This window comes from Rhinolophus sinicus, linkage group LG15, assembly GCF_036562045.2.
Source record: "Rhinolophus sinicus isolate RSC01 linkage group LG15, ASM3656204v1, whole genome shotgun sequence".
NCBI classification, from domain to species: Eukaryota; Metazoa; Chordata; class Mammalia; order Chiroptera; family Rhinolophidae; genus Rhinolophus; species Rhinolophus sinicus.
Genome location: NC_133764.1, coordinates 676,264 through 695,019, shown reverse-complemented (window position 1 = coordinate 695,019; position 18,756 = coordinate 676,264). Strand labels below are relative to the sequence as shown.

Genomic DNA, 18,756 nt, shown 5'->3' with positions numbered 1-18,756 from the left:
GGCTGCACAATTTTGTGAATACACTAAACACTGACTTGTCCATCTTAAAGCAATGAATTCTGTATGTGAATTACGTGTCAATAAACCTGTTAGCATTTTGTAAAAATGTGTCTCTGTCATTCCTTTCCTCAGAAATCTTAGAAATGGCTGTCTGCTGACCACAGGCCAACGCCCAGGCCTGGCATGGTTCAAATCATCTTTCTGGCCTCATTTCTGTGAGTCCCCCACCCCAGGTGGCACGTGCTTTCCTGCCCGTGCCCTTCCTCAGGCCCTGCCTGCACTGCTGGGCTTGGTTCATTCATTAGGAATTCTTATGATGAGGTTTTAAGGTCCCTCCCTGCCTGTCCCCCACAGAACCCATCGCATTGCAGCTAATGGTCTGGTTTGACTCTCCCGCTAGACAAGCTCTGAAAGGGAAAGACTAGGCCTTCTCCTCTCTGTGTCGCCAGGGCCTAGGCCTCAGACATTTTTAATGAGCAAATCACGGAACGAAAACTACCTGTAATTTCACCTAAACGTACGGGCTTTCTGGAGGGCCAGCGACGGCCAGTGGACTCCAGCTGGGAGCACATCTTCCTAGGTTACAGAACTACAAAACTCACCGGGTAGCGAGGCAGATGCGCAGGGAGCTGACCGCCCCCTTCATCCACTTCCCTCACCATCGTGCACGGTCCTACTGGACCAGGCTCACCACAGACAATCCTCGAGTTGTGGTGAGAAATGACAAGCGGCAGCAGGTTAGGCACGAGAGAGCCACCTGGAAAGCTTGGGCTATGGGTCTTAGTGAGCAAAACAATTCTGATCTAGCTTTAAAAAAACACAAACAAAAAACTCCACCTAATTTCTATTTCTTAAACAATTATGGGAAATGCTTTAACAAAAATCTAAGAACATCGCCACCCATGGCTAATAGCGGGGTGGCAAACTGAGACCCCACGGGGCCCTGGCATGTAGGGAGTAAGTCAGGGCAGCCCAGGGTGAGCCATCTTGACAGGAGGTGGCTGCCACTCCAATCCAAATAACTGTCAATGTGGGAGTGAAGGCCCAAGTGCCAGAACTCCAGATAGTTTAAAAGGTGAAGAGGCAGATTTTTATGTGGAATCTCTCATTTTAAATGTTGGTACCGTATCCAAAATAAAACAAGAACAGCAGATCCCTGTGTGGGACAAAAATATCAACTCTGCTGACAGCGCCTGCTCCTGGTTGAGACCTCTGAGTTATGGGAAATGTCTGTCTTTACAGGTATCCCTTGTGTTATCGGCTTCACAGATACTGCATTTTCATCAACACCAAGGCAAGACCCCCACCAGTAAAAACATTACGACTTTCTGGAGGCTCAGAGGTGGTTAGCATTTTTTAGCAATAAAGTATTTTTAAATTAAAGTACGTACACTGTTTCTGTCTAACATAATGCTATTGCATGCATAATAGACTATAGTACAAACATACTTTTCTACGTGCTGGGAAACCCAAAGTGTGTGACTCACTTCATGGCCCTGGTCTGCAACCACACCCACGGTACCTCCGAGCTGTGCCTGCACGTGGATGGTGCAGAGCCGTGGTTCAGAGCGGAGTTATTGTGACCTAGCTTGTAATAACTCGCACACTTTGTGACCTTAGGTTAAGTTCTTAACTTCTCTAAGCCTCACTTCAGCTATAAAGTGGGAATGAAACCCACATTAGAGTTGCTGTGTCCAGAGCCACGTTACCATGACAACGAGCTACTACTGACCAATGCCATGCTTTTCCATGAGGGCAATGAGGTCGGCTTCGGTGAGCAGCTGGGGTGGACTGGTCTCCCCATCCACCATCTCCACAGTGCTGGGCTGAAAGCGGGAGCCTCTCTCATAGACAGGAAGGGTCTACAGAGAGCAGCAGAAGCGTCAGTCAAATCCCTGTGCCATGGCACTCGGGCAAAAGACAACTTCCAGTTCAAAGGACATGCCCTGCTCCATCTGATGGCACTAGTGTCGGGAATACGACTCTGTTCCCCTCGCCCTGAGGCCCACGGGGTGAGACATAGATTCTGACCTCTGACTGCACCTACGATTTATCACCTTGTCACCCCAGCGGTCATATGGGTACACGTCCAGATAATTCCGGGCCAGAATCACGAGGCCATGGGCCACAAAGCGTTCCTGAGAGATGTCAATCTCCACGGTGGTCTCCTGCCCCTGAGCATCCTGGGAGCAGCAAGCCAGGAAATGGCGAACGATAAACTCGTAGAGTCGCTGCTCATCTCCCTGTGAAGAAGAGAAGAGTCTGAAACTCCCACCAGAGCATCGCCACTCAAGGATCTCAGCATCATCGGTAGGTGAACCTGGTTTAGGCCGCCTTTCAGCCTGAAGTTGTGCAGAGCAGGGCTCATTGCTCCTGGAGCCCCCGCACTGGAGTGGGGTGCCAGGCATATCCACTGCGTGCATATGGGTCCAGGCTAATAAACGTCCCAAGTCCGATCAGGCAAAGGGAAGCAAGAGAGTCCTCTTGCCCTGAAGAGTAATTCTTTGGACATAACCCCACCTACGCAGAAAACAAGGCGAGCGCAGAAGAACCACTTGTGTGTGGGACACACAGTGACGATGCACCTGGCAGCCTTCCACCAACTCCCTGAGCACAGGGTTCACGGTGATTTCCTACCAATTCAGACATCAAGCACTTAGTGAGGCTCAACCCATCAAAGCCCGGAAGATGTTCATACTCATACCCACTCATTCTCCTTCGAGAATGTATTCAAAGGAAGTACCGAGAGATCCGCATTTATGTGTGTATATATATATACACACACACACACACACACACACACACACACACACACATATACACATTATATATATACATTTATATATTTATAAATGTTAACTTTAGTACATCAAGTATCAAAAAGTTGTAAACAATCCTTCAAAAACAGATTTGGCAAAATAAATCATGGCACATCTATGCAATCCTTAAGTACCATACTTTAAAATAGTTCAGCATATGGGGAAATACTCATGATGTAAAATAGAAAAAGTAGTTTACGAAACTAAAGTTATAATTTTATTGTAAGAATTGTATATACATGCATAGAAAAAAAGGTGGTTTTCGGTAGGAGATGAGATGACAGGCAATTTTTGTCTTCCTTACAATCTTTTATATTTTCTAAATTGTCTAAAATAAACATTACTTTCAAAATCAGAAATAATAACATACGTAATGAAAAGAAGGAAAAAAAAAAAGACCGAAATTTACGTAGCTTTGCAATAAGCCTGCAGATGTCAAAGAGGCATAACTAGCTTGGGCCTCACTGAGCTTATCCCCAGCGGAGAAAAGCACAGACATGGGACAAGCTCAAGCACAGCTGAGTGTGACAGTCCTGGCGTGACAGGAGTATGATGTGGAAGTTTCGGGAAGGCGATGGAAACTGATCTTAGGAAGATGAATAGGGTGTTTCTAGTCTACAAGGGATGGAGAAGGTGGTTGTGTGGGGGCTGTGGAAGGGCGCCCTTTGGGTGTGCAGGAAGCAGCGAGGCAGCAGCGGGAGCCGACAGAGTGGGGACGTGGGTGGGGCTGGGGAGAGAGCAGAGCCCACCCTGGGCGTCTTTCATGGAAGCCAAGCAGGAGATTGTGAAATAGGAGAATTTCGACCCTGACATCTCTTTTCTAAATGGAAGAGATACTTCAAAATCACTTAGTTCCTACAATAAGAGCCCACGGAGAAAATTCACATCCCACTACTGACCCCTCACCTCCCTCTGGGTTCCAGCAAGCAGCAATCAGGGAAACCAACCTGTAAGCTGCTGGTGTATTTGGTGGGGTGGATGGGAGGGTGAGCTTGGTCAGACTTGTGCCCGTTACGAGGGGTGGGGGCACCCCGCTCTAGAATGCCCCGGGCAAAGGCCCCCCAACGTGGGTCTGAGGTCTGCTGCTCCACCAGTGCTGTGAGGTTTAAGTCTTTGGGGAAGATGTTTGTTTCAGTTCTTGGATAGCTGATGTACCTAAAATGAAGGCAAACAAACAGAACAAGAAATTGGTCTATAAACAACCGAATTAGATTGAAAACACCCACTCACACCTGCAATAACCCATCCGATCCAGCCAACTCAACCGAAGACAACCTTGGTGACCTACGTTGAGACAAGTTCTGAGATGTGCCCCCCTCCCCTGCACACACACTCAAGGGGGTGAGAAGCAGCAGGATCTCCTGCTGGGACACGCAGAGAAGCCGAAGGATAAATGACAGGCAGCCGACAGTAGGGCACGCTCACTATAGCTCAGCGCTGCCGGCAGCTGTGCGGCCGAGGCACACCGTGGCTCCAGCATCAGTCTGACAGTAACCCCAGGAGGAGCCCCACGGCCCTGACACCTGCAACAGTCTGTGCTCCTTCAAATACAGAAACAACAATGCTGCCCAGTAACTTAGAATATGGTCCCTATGCCTACGTGATCACTTTCTCTTAGCCCCTTACACATGCGGAGAGTGTCTGCATTCTGAGTCAGACGAGTCTCTGAAAGCCAGTATGTATTTCACTTACAGCACATCCCAATTTGGACATTCCATAGGGAGCTGTGGCGTGTGGCCGCACACTGGTCCCTGGATGGCCCTGGGGTGACCCTGGCCCTCAAGGCTGATTTCTGACAGGCAAACAACTTGGATGGGTGCTGCTGTCACCTGCCAGGGCCCCAGGGGAGCTGCTCAGGGCTCAGGAGTGGGATTGGAATGTACTCTATGGGCTCTGATTTTAGGAAAAAATTTGAAATGCCTTTTCCATGATCAGAAAATAGAAGTCAGTGTCAACATTTTTCTATTTCAGAGCTTGGGTGACATCTACCTAGACAGTTTGTATTTCCCCATAAGGTCTACTCTATAACATTTCAGACCGATAAAAATGCACCAAATTCTATTCCCAAATGTGGACTATTTACCCTTGAGTGTAGAGCTTCTCAGCAATCCTCATGGTGTCTTTAGCATTGATTCTCAACTTTCGAGAAGCCAGCTTCTCAAGCTCCTGTGAAATGTGTCGACAGGCATGTTAGGGTGCAGCGTGGGAGTCAGAGGGCACCACACAACCACACCACCCATCGCCAGAACTGCCTGGCCCGTCACAGAGGGAGAAACACTGTGTTGCAGACAGAGTTCTGGGCCTGCCAGGCAGAGTCAGATTCTACTCCAGTGCTCTGACTCTGACATGCAGAAGCAAGAATTATCCAGGAAGCACGCGGGTTCTCGGGCCCTGAGCACTAGGGATTCTGCCAGAGGAGGGCAGGCAAGGAGGCCGGAAATCTGTCTTTTTTAACAGGCATCTGACACACTGCTTCTAACCCAGGCAGTCTGACAGCCACACTTTGGGAACACCATCCGGGCCCACCAATCCCCCTGGATATTGAATCCCATTCTTTCAGGCCTCCTGGGAGATAATTGCTATCCTTTCCCCTTGGTGACAAAAACCCTGGTGTTGGCTACATGTGAAAGCACATTTAACCAGTGAGGAATAAAACACAGACGCCTTCTATAGGAATCCTTAACTCTCCCGTCATCCCTTGCCACTCCCCCGCCCCACACACGTCACACTCAAGATAAAGACTGCATGGCCCACTGGTGCCCGACTGTTTCTCAGCCTGCCATTCTGCAGGGTCAGCCTCTAGAGTTAGCCCCCACATGAATTATACCCTGGATTTTCCTGCAAAGTGGTGACTGGGAAGGGACATTCCTAATGTGGCTTACTCAGATGTATCCCATGAGGGTGACTCTTTTTGAGGTCAAAAAATTTGAGAGGCTCATACAACAGGTATTTAAAATGATGCTTACACAGATGATACAGAAACACTGAAAAAAAAATACTTGGGTGGAAAAAACAAACTACTCCAATGATAACGCTATAAAAAATAGGCATATGAAAAAAATAGGAAAACACCAAGATTACCTAAGTGTTGCCACGCAGGAGCCTAGCCGACTGCCCCCCCACCCCACCCCGTGTTTTTCCTTAAAGAAGGAAGAGTCTGTGAGACTGTGCCTTTTTGGGACTTTGTTTTATCATGATGTTTGCACCTCATGTCTCTCTGTCTGGTCCCCAAAAGATAGTTTGCAGCCAAGGATGGGTAAGATTTCTCACGTGAGGAACAACCTAAGACACGCAGAACCATGTGGGGACTCCCAATGAGCTGCCTTGGAAGATCTGGGAAGGGGCCTTGCCTCCCCTCCCCGCTGCCTGGGAAAAGCCATTGCGGACTCTGGCTTTCCTCTCTCACCTGATTGTGAGAAGTCATGAGGGCAATAAAGATCAGCTCTCTCCGCTTAGCTCAACGGAACAGGTTCAACATGAGAGATTTGTCCCCAGGAAGGTGCATACCTCACCTGAGTTATCAGAGGGCTTTCCGCTCTGGCTGCTTGGGGACAGGGATAATTGGCTTGATTCACCTTTGTGACATGATAGATGAGTCTCACAGACCGTGGAAAAAACAACGCTACTTCCTTGCATGATTATCAATAAAAGCCACCAGTCGGTCCGATTCCGGGCTCCAGTCTCTTGTCAGGCTGTGAGACCCCCTGGCCTTCTGAGATTTAACTGCATTAAATCTCTGTTTCTTTCTTTCTTAAATTTTAACCTAATGCCGCCCCTTCTCGCTCCCTCACTGCCCGTGTTGCGCTGGACGCAACACATAAGGATGGTGAGACGATGGGTGATTTATCTTCCTCTTTCTGCTTCTGAAACTCCACATAAAGCACTTATATTGCATTTATTAACTTAAAAAAAAAAATCCTGAGGCAAAGCAGGCCATGTTCTGGGCTTTGTGTTTCCCAAGCACGTTCCTGTGTGGCCCTGTGAAGGGTTACACTTCCTGTCACTGAGCCAACATCCACGGCAGGGCCCTGGTGCGTAAAACAGGAAGTCAGGGGCTGGCACAATCCTTCCCACACATACCACAGTGTCCAAAGCTTGAGGCCTCCACTTGCTCTTTGCCTTACAGCTCACCTCCACCACGGTTGCCCTGGGATCCTAGAAAGCCAAGAAAAGCAGAGGCCACTTTCACCTGCTCTTCGTCTTCCCGCTTTCCGGCCCCGACTCCCCATTCCCAATCACACGCCCGCCAGCACAGGCCCCGCTGCAGCTGTGAGCGCCCCATGTAATGTTGGCCTATAGCCCACAGTGGGGTGGACACCATCACCACCTTCCCACGCAAACCAACTTCACGAGCCCTACAGTGCCTCCTCCAGAGCCTAGGAAATGCAACAGCCTGTGTGTCTCCTTAGTGTCCTATCTCACACGCTCAGTGTTACTATTTTTCTTTTTTTTAAATTCTTAATACAGAGTTAGAAACAGGAGACATTATAGAATACATGCTGGAGAACTCTAACCTTAAGACCAACTTCATACTTTTAAGAGACTTCACATGCACAAAGTTTGTTAATGAGAATATTTGTGTATCAAAATCTAAATTTCTTTCTCCAAATGGACTGGGACCAGGTGCTCAGAATATCCCACCTACCACATCCTAGTAAAGCAACAAAAGGGGCAGGTCATTCTGACTGAACAAATACATGCGCAGTATCACGGAGCTGCCAGCTGGTTCTGTGACCTTCAGGGTCAAGGGGTAGAGCAGTGGACAGACAGGGTAACTCCTGGGAGGCGGCGTGGTCTGCAGGAGCTGAAGTCAGACACACAGGACCCAGTCCATGACCTGTCCCTTATGAGCTCTGCTGTGGCTGTGCAGTTCCCTCCCTCTCTAGCTTCCTCATCTGTAAAATGGGGAGAGCATCACCACCCACACAGGTACCACACGGACTAAGGGAAACCACATGTACACATAGTGTCTGGCACGCAGCAGATGCTCGATAGTCATTCCTGTCCCTTAGCAAATGGACACTAAACCTGCCAGTGGACACAGCTGACTCATCAAACCTAGAGAGCAGAGTTTTATTTAGGCTCCACTGTGTGCAGCTGCCGCTGAGCTCCTATGTGGCCAGACGGCTCAGTTGGTTGGAGCGCGTGCTCTCAACCACAAGGTTGCTGGTTCGACTCCCGCAAGGGATGGTGGGCTGCGCCCCCTGCAACTAAGATTGAACATGGCACCTTGAGCTGAGCTGCTGTCGAGCTCCGGATGGATGTCTGGAAATACACACTGTTCCCCAATAAAGTCCTGTTCCCATTCCCCAATAAAATCTTAAAAAAAAAAAAAAAATTCTTACCTCCATGCATAGCTGATAGAGGACAAGACAAGCTGTGTGGTTAAAGAGACGATGCCTTTTCCAGTTAAATTCTACAATGCCGTCTCTGTGGTCATGAGTTACTATTGGGAAACACAAACAGGAAAGACACGACTCAGAACCACATGGTACGACAGACATTAGGGACATTACAGTGAAACCCAAAGGAATAGGAAACAGAGAAGATCACTGAGGAAACGGGTGGGTTCTGAGTATTACAGTGGAGTAGGGTGAAGGGCAGCAAGACCAACAAAACCCCACACATTTAATTAGAGCCACTGAGGTCCCACGGTGCCCTCGCTAGATGCTGGGCTGTTGGGTTCCGTATTATAAACAACTCCCCCAGCCCTACCTTTAATTTTGTGGAAGATTTCTGGTACAAAAGCCTGAATAGCTTTAAATCTCTCCACCACAAACCCCAGTGTTGGGAACTGGCAGCTGCCGTAACTGATCAGCTGCTCTGCCAACACCTCGGGAAAAATCTTTTGCAGCCTCAGAGTCTGGAACCTAGTGAAGGCAGCTCCTGGAAAGTGAGGATGGAAGGAAAGAAGGAACAAGGAAATGAAGGTCAAAGCTAGCTCCACATGTGGACACACAAACCTCAGCGTTGGGTCTAAGCCAACAATGGCCACGTGGGCCATCACAGGAGTCAGTCCGTGGGCTCCTTACCGATCCTCAGGTCCAGCTCCCGCCTCACGTCCACAGCGGCGCTCACTCTCTGATCAGGCTCAGTCAGGTTTTCACAGGCTGTCTTAACAGCTCGGGGGGTGATCTCAGAGAAACGGGCTCTCAGCACCTGCAGGGTGGGCTTTACTGTGGAACAGAAAGTGGCACCGAGGTCAAAGCCAAGTTACACTGCCCTCCCATCATCAAGGGCTCACTTTTCTTAAACCTTGAACGAAAGGTAAACCAGTGCTCAGGTGTCCAATTTTACTGATTAGGTTACTGATTAGGTTACATTGACAGTATGTTGTCTAAACGGGAAACTTCACTCTAACCATCAAACTCAGTGTTGTCAGAAATGATGGTGGAATAAATAAATAAATAAATAAATAATGGTGGAATAAATTTTTAGCTATTAACTAAAACTCTCTTGGTGAACATTTCCAGACATTAATCTCACTTGCTCTCTTAGACCTTTTGGGAAAAGAAAACTGTTAATTAAAAGGTCCTATGGGGGAATTTCATGTCCTGTCATGGAAATAACAGACATATACACTATGCCTGAAAGTGAATGTATTTAAATCCTAGGAGTCATTGTAGCTTCAGACACAAAAACACTTAGGGAAAATAGAAACCCCACATTGTGAAGCCCGAGACTGGTCTGCACATCGCTTTGTCTACATTACCTGAAATCACTGACCCTGTGAAGAGGCATTTATGTTCACGTCAACAATCATTTACTATGTTGAGGCATTGTATAAAGAATATGAGATTAAAAAACAAATGGAATTTTGCACACCTGAAAATTATATACCGTTATTAACCAATGTTACCCCAATAAATTAATTTGGGGCCGCCGGTTAGCTCAGCTGGTTAGAGCGTGGTGCTCTTAACAACAAGGTTGCCAGTTCGAGTCCCACATGGGCCACTGTGAGCTACGCCCTCCACAACTAGATTGAAACAACTACTTGGCTTGAAGCTGATGGGTCCTGGAAAACCACACTTAAAATAAATAAAAAGTTTAAAAAAATATTTTTAATTTAAGAAAAGAGACAGTAAAAACAAAAAAACAAAACACATGGAACATTCTAGGATTATTCTTCATACTTTACACATGGTATATACATTCTTTTGTATACATATCATTTTTAAAACCATCTAGTCCGTGTTCTGGAGGAGCTGGCACTACTAGGGCCTAACACCTACCAAACCCTGGGCTACAGCATCTATGCCACTTGTCAGCTCATTTAGTTCTCACGCAGCCTTGGAACTGTGCCAGACGGGCCTGACTTTCCAGATGAGGAAGCTGAGCGAGATTCCCCAGGGTTCAGTGACTCGCTCCAGGACACACAGCCAGTGAGACTGGCAGGTGGGTTCAGGAGGAAGAGCATACAGGGAGGAAGTCAGGCAGAGCCACTCGCGCACAGGTGCAGGAGAACCATCTGTTTTTGTGGACCCAAAGTACAGAAACGCAGAAGCGGCATCACTTACCAGCCTTGCACACGTGGATAACCTCGAACCCGATATTTTCACCTTCTCTGTCACAGTCGGTCCAGATCACCAGGACCTGGCACTGCCGACTCTCTCGTTCCAGAGTTTTCTGAAGTTCCCGGTGAGGAAAGAGCAGTGAGAACACGATCTGCAGAGCAATTACTTTATACCCCTTCACTGAACAGATCTGACTGAATATTAATAGTGTTCTTGAAATATGCTAACTTGGTGAGAAAGAGACCAGAGAAAACTTTTTTTACCAGTCCTAAGGATGGTGAAGAAACTAGTAAAATCCTCCAGCTTAGAATGACAGACCCATTTAATGAGTTTCTAGAAGACTCATTTAATAAAACTACACTAGCATGAAGGAACCTAAAACTCAGCTCTAACATAGATGCATAACTCTAATGGTTCTGGTTTAAAAAAATGAACGCTTAATTGAGTTTCATGCCAAGGTTTCCAGTTAGCAGTGAGCTAACACAGGGCACCAGACTGCTTGAGAACTCACAACTTACTGTCAAATGATCATGTATACTTTGTAGTCTCTTAATCCTAACTAGGGTTGGGGTGGGAGTTAGAATTAATAATTTAACAATACTTATTTTTAAAGTTTATTTCAACAACTACTATTCATAAAAAGGCTTACTTCAGTCCCTTGGCCACTTAGTTTAAATGGCTTCATTTATATGATGGGTAGGAGTGATTTTTAAAATCATGGTACTTAGTTTGGTGGAAAACCTTATCTCTAAATTCCAACGCATTATAGAAATCATTCAGTTCAATTATTTTATGTTTCTTCAACTCCAGTGCTATATGTCTCCCAAAAGAGCCTACCTTGATGTCTACAAAGTTCTCTGGGCAGTACTTTTCAATTTCTGCTTCAAAGAGGGCAACGGGATTGCAGCTCTGCCTAAAAAAGAAATGAAAACAAAAAAATCCCACCTCAGCCCATGATGGCAAGTCCTCCATTACTAATGAGAAAAATTCACTCCAGGACACTCATGGATGGATCCCCAACAGCAAAAGTCCCACATGAAAATGCCAGAGAATTAAAAGCAAGCCTTTGACCCTCTGCACAATGTACTTTCCACTTCCCATGACAATTAATAGAAACTGCTAAGGAGAAATTTTAGAACCCTTTCATGCATATACCCTGTTTCCCCGAAAATAAGACCTAGCCGGACAAGCAGTTCTAATGCGTCTTTTGGAGCAAAAATTAATATAAGACCTGGGATTATATTATATTACATTACATTTTATTATATAAGACCCAGTATTGTATTTGTATCTGTATCTGTATTGTACCTGGTCTTGTAATATAGTAAAAAATAAGACTGGGTCTTATATTAATTTTTGCTCCAAAAGACGCATTAGAGCTGATTATCCTGTTAGGTCTTATTTTCGGGAAAACAGTATCTGCAATAGGATAAATGCAATCCAAAGACTGCATGAAAAAATTCTGGCTATTTTAGGGAACACGACTAAAAGTAGCTGTTTATTCTAAACATATGGTAAAAATTCACAATGTCTTGGTCACTGCTAGGTCTCTATGGTTCGGATCCTCCAGAATTCACACGTTGGAATCCTAACACCAAAGTGACGGTGTTAGAAGGTGGGACATTTGTGAGGTGATGAGGTCATGGGGGTGGAGCCTCATGAATGGGGTGAGTGTGCTTATAAAAGAGACCCCACGCAGCTCTCTAGAACCCCACCAGGTGAGGACGCAGTGGGAGGTCAGCAGTGTGCAAACGGAAGGAGGCCATCACCCAGCCGCTGGCACTCTGAGCTCCTGCCAGCCTTCAGAACTGGGAGAAATACAGTTGTTTAGAAACCACCCAGTCTATGGCATTTTGTTACAGCAGCGTGAGCTGAATCAGTCATCTTAGTACTGTAAGTTATACAGTAAGACCAACATGCCTCAAAATTCCTGTAATGTTTTACAACCTGCTGTAATAATCTCAGAGTCCCTCCCCTAGGGCTGGTACTGACCATTTGCGAAACCGCATCTGGAAATCATCAGCCAGCAAATGTCCAGAAACTGAAGTCATTATCATGGTAACATTCTGAATGATAACAAAATTCGAGTTAGTCTTTTAGCAATTAGCTTTTGCCAAATCATTCAAATAAAAGGGAGAAACTTCTATTAAAGAAAAAAAAAAGTAGTTGCAGGGGAAGGAGGAGGGAGGAACAGGTGGAGCACAGAGGGTTTTCAGGGCAGTGAAACGGCTCTGTATGATATTATCATGACGGATATGTTTATATACACATCTGTCCAAACCCATATATAGTACAACATGGAGCGAATCCTAATAAAACCACGGACTCTGGGTGATTATAATGTGTCAAGGTAGGTTCATCAATTATAACAAATGTACCACTGTGGTGAGGGACGTTGATAATGGGAGAGGCTGAGTGTGTGGGGGGCAGAGCGTATGTGAGAACTCTGTGTACCTTCCCTCAATTTTGCTGTGAACCTAAAATTGTCCTAAAAAATAAAGTTTATAAAAAAATAAAACAAAACAAAAACCAGATGATTGGGAAGAAACAAACATAAATAAAACTCTTTGAAGCCAAAAGTCATAGTAACACAATCACCATTCTAATTCTAGTACCATGACACTTTTTTATAGCACTTCAAACTTCTTCAAACTATTGTACGTTAGCCTCTTTCCTGTTATAAAGAGCTGAGATGGGACCACGTGTTATTAAAAAGAGACTTCCTTATGAATGAGAAAATGATTGCCTGTGACGGGGATCTTTTGGTCACAACAACAGTTCTTCTTAAAAGATAGTGACATATTCTACAATGGTCAGGCTAATTCTTCTTGATTAAATAATTCTAAAATACAGCAATTTAGGCAGGGTTTGTAGTCATCAGCTCCTCTTTTTCAGCCGTAACTAAAACCCCAGGGAACATACACCAAAATGGCACATGGGTCTAAAAGTACACTTCAGTTTCATGATGGAAATATTGTAGTACCTACCTGGCCGTACAGATGATAATCAAATTCATAGATCTTATTGAATTTAGAAAGTCCTTCCCTCTAGAAAACAAAAACAAAGGAAACACATAAATTTCATAAAAAAAAGATTCCTTAGCATAAAGATCAAGCAAAACCCTGCTAAGTGAGAATATTAAAACTGCAACAGTATTTCCCATAGATAAAACCTAGGGTAAATTTGAGGGACCACTAACACCATTAAGTGGTCCCTCAAAACACAGTTTCAAGGATGTACTTGACAGTGTCCATGGAGTTCTTATGTTGGAAGTAAACCTCGAGATCAGCTAATACAACATCCTTTTATAGATGAGAATGGACTTGTCTAAGGTCACATGATAAATTAATGGCTGAGGAAGGGTTAGGGCATAACTCCTTTGATGATTTTCTCCTTTCCAGTCACACACATTTCTACTACTTCCTGGCTATACAGTTGCACCAGTAAACTGGTGACCATGGGCAAACCATTCACTTTCTGAACGTGTTTATTCTTAAATGAAGTTATCTCTAACGTCCCTCTGGCTCTGAAGTACAGTAACACATGAAGCCCAGTCAGGGCTGGAATCCAGTCTACACAGCACTACTTTAGCTGCACTTAGGGATGAATAAGAGCCTCTCTAAGCAGATAACACCTTCTTCCACAAAGGGGTTAAAGTACAGTTGACCCCTGGACAACGCAAGGGCTGTGGGGGGTGCTGAGCCCCCACAGTCAATAATCTGCGTATTACTTTTGACTCCCCCCAAACTTAACTACTAGTAGCTTACCGTTGACCAGTAGGCTTACTGATAACATAAACAGTCGATTAACATTTTGTATGTTATATATACAGAGGGTGCCAAAAAAATGTATACACGTTTTAAGGAAAAAAACTGTATTAAAATTACGCTGAATGGTAACCACTTTGAGCACCTCTTGTAATTGCAGACGTCAAACGTGACTTGTATTCATCTTTTGTTATCGGTATATATTGAGTATTACAATTTTAATACAATTTTTTTCTTTCTTAAAATGTATATACATTTTTTTGGCACCCTCTGTATACTATATACTACATTCTTACAGTGAAGCAAGCTACAGAAAAGAAAATCCTATTAAGAAAACTGTAAGGACAATACATTTACAGTACAGTATGTATTTATTGAAAAAAAATCCACGTGCATGCGTGGACCCATGCAGTTCAAGCCCGTGTTATTCAAGGGTTAAGCGCAGTTTGCATGTGAGTTTCACACTAACACTGCGCAGAAGACAAGAGAAAGGCAAACTGGGAATGGGGGCCAAGAAAGACCAGTGTCGGCAAGATTCTCCCTCAGCCTCACAAACACAACTTTTCTGTGGGGAAGAACATCGAATGAGGTTCTTTGAGGCATAATGGCAAATTTGAAAAGGGAATTTATTTTTAGTATCTGCTACTTTAGAATTCACTATTCTCATGATGCCAAGAAGAGAAACTCCGCTCTATAATCTCCAATTACTAGTTAAGCCCTTTCAGTACAGTAGTCCCCCCTTATCTTTGGGGAATACATTTTAAGACTCCCAGTGGATTCCGGAAACTTCAGATAATACTGAACCCTATACATACTGTTTTTTTCCTTTACATACATACCTTTTCACTTAAAGGAAGCACTTTACAGCTTCTCTTTGGCTTGTCCAAATTGCCACATCACTACTCTTGCACTTTGGGGCCATTATGAAGCAACACAGGGTGACATGAACACAAGCAGTGCGAGACCGTGACAGCACACCTGCTAACGAGATGCTACTGAGCGGGAAGCATATACAGCACGGTATGCTGGGCGAAGGAAATAGTCACGTCCCAGGCGGATGGAGGGACAGCGCGAGATTTCATCATGCTACCAAAACAGCGCGCGATTTAAAACTTATGAATTGTTTATTTCTGGAATTTTCCACCTAATATTTTCAGACCATGGTTGACCACAGGTAAATGAAACCACTGAAAGTGAAACCTCAGATAAGGGGAGACGACTATAATAGAGAATAGAAATTGTCTTATCAATGGTTTCTACTTTTTTCCCTACTTCCTTTAAAGAAAGCACTGAGGCCTTCCCAAACAAAATCTTACATGGAGCCTCACACAAGGTGGACGTACGCTGGCTGCACGAGGCTGAGTCCGGCTGACACAACCTTGCCCCAGGCCAGCCCAAGCGGCTCCTGAGGTGCACATCCACGGTCCCTCGGGTCTCTTGGGAACACAGTCTGAAAAACACTGTTCTAATCCTCTTTGGGTAAAGACTTATCTAATGATGTGTGCAACCCCAGGTCCCGGCTCTCCTAGGCAGCCTCCTCTACCAATGGATAGTCTTGAGGATGTAAAGTGTTTTTCCTGATATTCTAAAGTTTCCTCCCTGTAATTCCTGTCTGAGGATTGGATGTGATTGTGTGTGGTTCCACTGCTTGGGTGAGGTGCTCAGGAGCTTTGGGCTGCTCCCAAATTACAGCGGCGTTTTGGAGCCTAGAGAAAGAGAATAAGCTAGTAGATAGACCAAGAATGTAACTTCTGTGATCTCTGTTGCAGTGCTAGCCACTCTATTGAAAAAGAAAAAAAAAAAAAAAGAGCCTAAGGCCCATCTTCTTTAAGCACTCTGGAGAAATTGATCATATTGCTGCCTCTGAACCTATAGTAGGGTTTCTTTTTTAAAGAGTTTTCCTTCTGACTATAAAAATAAAACCATGAAAAAATTGTGCACACATAGAAAAGTCCTCAAGGATCTGTAAGTTATCAGCGGTGGTTACTGCGGGTGGTGGGGATGGATTACTTGATATACTTATGTATTCTTTGAACTGTTCAAGTACTACGGTTTAAAAAAAAGAAAGATTCTATCACTTATTATTGAATTTCTTTCAAATATATACGTATATTACTTAAAACGTTTCAAAGTCTTTTCTATAACAGGTGTCTAATAATCTGTCATAAGAACATACAATTTATTAGCCGCTCTATTTCCATTACTAGTTCTTGTTCTTTTACTTCCTTGCTATTATAAAGCGGCAACGATCATCATTTGATTCTGAGTTGTGTGTATCTATGTGTCTTAGCACCGCTATCAGAGTTTAAGTCCCTTAACGGTAGGGATTACGACGTTTGATGTGTATTTACCCTTTGATTTTCATGAAGCAGGCTCTGTTTAGGGGATAAATACGTGACTAGGAACCGTCACTGTTGTTAGGGAGGTGACACACCATGGGAGAGATGGACAAACAACTAGATATCTTGATCCATGACGACTGCTATTATCAAGAGAGATGAAAATGAATCTGGAAACAGAGAGGAAACGGACACTTAGGAAAGACTTCACAAAAGAGGTTACATTTAGGTTGTCTTTTATTTTCTTTCAAAAGATGAAGAGCTCATCAAGAGAAAAGAAGGAAATTATCATTCCAGGAAAAAGGACCGCTTACACTCTCATTGTTTCACCATTCCCTTCCTTGCCATTCCCTCTGCTCCTACCCAAACTATTCCAAGGGTCTCGAGTTCAGGCCTCTGATCTCTCACCAGGGGAACTCCAACAGATGCCACCTTGACTCTAGCTTTCAACTCTTCAAATCCTCTGCCGCCAAAATGATTTATAAAATACAAATAGGACCTTGGTACTCCTCCACTTAAAACCTACATTGCTCATCTCAATTGACACATAAAAAGCATTTAATAAAAATTGAACACCCTTCATGATAAAAGGCATCCCCCCCCCCGCCCCCCGTTAACATCGTACTCAATGGTAGAAGACTGAAAGCTTTTCCTCTGAGATCAGGAACAAGACACGGATGTTCATTTTCACCATTGCTAGTCAAGGTGACTAGATTCTAACCGGAGCAATTAGGCAAGAAAAATAAATAAAAACATCCAAATCAGAAAGGAAGAAGTAGAACTATCTCTATTCACAGATGACATGATCTTTTTTTTTTTTAATTAAGTTTATTGGGGTGACAATTGTTAGTAAAATTACATAGATTTCAGGTGTACAATTCTGTATTATGACATGATCTTATAGATAGAAATCCTAAAGAAGCCATAAACTATTAGTATTAATAAACAAATTCAGCAAAGTTGCAGGATATAAGATTAACACACAAAAACCAGCAGCAGTGAAGGATCTGGAAAGGAAATTAAGAAAACAACTGCATTCTTTACAGCATCCAAAGGCACAATGAAAATGACAACGCAATGCTGCAAGAAATTAAAGACGTAAATAAATGGAAAGACGACCTGAGTCCATAGATTGGAAGTCAATATTAAGATGGTAATACTTCCCAAAGTGATCTATAGATTCAATGCAACCCTTACGAAAATCCCAACTCTTTTTTGCAGAAATGGAAAGCCGATTCTAAATTTCAAACAGAATCGCAAGGGGCCCCAAACAGCCAAAACAATGTTGAAAGAGAAGAACAAAGTTGGAGGACTCACACTGCCCAATTTCAAAACTGACTACCACGCTATGGTAATCAAACCAGGGTGCTACTGGCATAAGGACAGCTATAAAGAACGATGGACTAGAACTGATAATCCAGAAATAAACCCAAACATCTACAGTCAATTGATTTTTGACAAGGGTGACAAAACCATCCAAGGGGAAAAGGACAGTCTTCAACAAATGGTGCTGGGAAAACTGGATAATCCACATGGAAAAGAATGAAGTTGAATTCTTCTTTACACTATATAGAAAAATTAACTCAAAATGGATCAATGACCTAAATATAAGAGCGAAAACTCTTACAAAATTAAAATCTTTTGTGCATCAAAGAACACTATCAAGAAAGTGAAGACAACCCATGGAATGGGATAAAATGTTTGCAAATCATATATCTAACAAGGATCTAGCATCCTGATTATACAAAGAACTCTGATAAATCATAACAAAAAGACAAACAACTCAATTCAAAAATGGGAAAAGACATTTCTCCAAAGATACACACTGGCCAATAAGCACATGAAAAGATGCTCAGTGTCATTGTCATTTGGGAAATGCAAATCAAAACCACGAGATACTTCACACCCAGTAGGATGGTGATACTCAAAAAAAGGAAAAAATAATAAGTGTTGGTGAGGATATGGAGAAATTGGGAACATGGCTGGTGAGAATGTAAAATGTCCCAGCCATTGTGGAAAACAGTTTGGAAGTTCCTCAAAAAGTTAAACATAGAGTTAGCGATGACCCAGCAATTCCACTCCTAGGAATTTACCCCAAAGAACCAAAGACAGGTAATTCAAACAAAAATTTGAAAATGAATGTTTATAGTAACTCTATTCACAATAGCCAAAGCTGGAACAAACTCAAATGTCCACCAACTAATGAATGAATAAATGAAATGTGATGTATCTACACAATGAAATATTATTCTGCCATTAAAAAGGAAAAGGTACAACATGGATGGATTTCAAAAACATCATGCTAAATGAAAGAAGT

At 43.8% G+C, this 18,756-nt stretch overlaps 1 protein-coding gene across 3 annotated transcripts in view; it reads right to left on the bottom strand.

The window, feature by feature from the left end:
- TOP3A (DNA topoisomerase III alpha) overlaps positions 1-18,756 on the bottom strand; it is a 29,041-nt gene that overhangs the window by 7,743 nt on the left and 2,542 nt on the right. Inside the window, exons 2-14 of one of the 3 annotated variants that reach the window (XM_074320607.1) lie at positions 14,940-15,078; positions 13,321-13,380; positions 12,326-12,399; positions 11,171-11,246; positions 10,337-10,445; positions 8,852-8,995; positions 8,535-8,705; positions 8,165-8,265; positions 6,900-6,974; positions 4,903-4,985; positions 3,767-3,974; positions 2,058-2,243; positions 1,733-1,862 (exon numbers count right to left, since the gene is read on the bottom strand). In XM_074320607.1, the coding sequence (XP_074176708.1) occupies positions 1,733-1,862; positions 2,058-2,243; positions 3,767-3,974; positions 4,903-4,985; positions 6,900-6,974; positions 8,165-8,265; positions 8,535-8,705; positions 8,852-8,995; positions 10,337-10,445; positions 11,171-11,246; positions 12,326-12,390 (1,348 nt within the window). In that variant the 5' untranslated portion in view covers positions 12,391-12,399; positions 13,321-13,380; positions 14,940-15,078. The remainder of the gene's footprint in view (positions 1-1,732; positions 1,863-2,057; positions 2,244-3,766; positions 3,975-4,902; positions 4,986-6,899; positions 6,975-8,164; positions 8,266-8,534; positions 8,706-8,851; positions 8,996-10,336; positions 10,446-11,170; positions 11,247-12,325; positions 12,400-13,320; positions 13,381-14,939; positions 15,079-18,756) is intronic. The other 2 variants (XM_019753735.2, XM_074320606.1) reach the window with 2 other exon arrangements.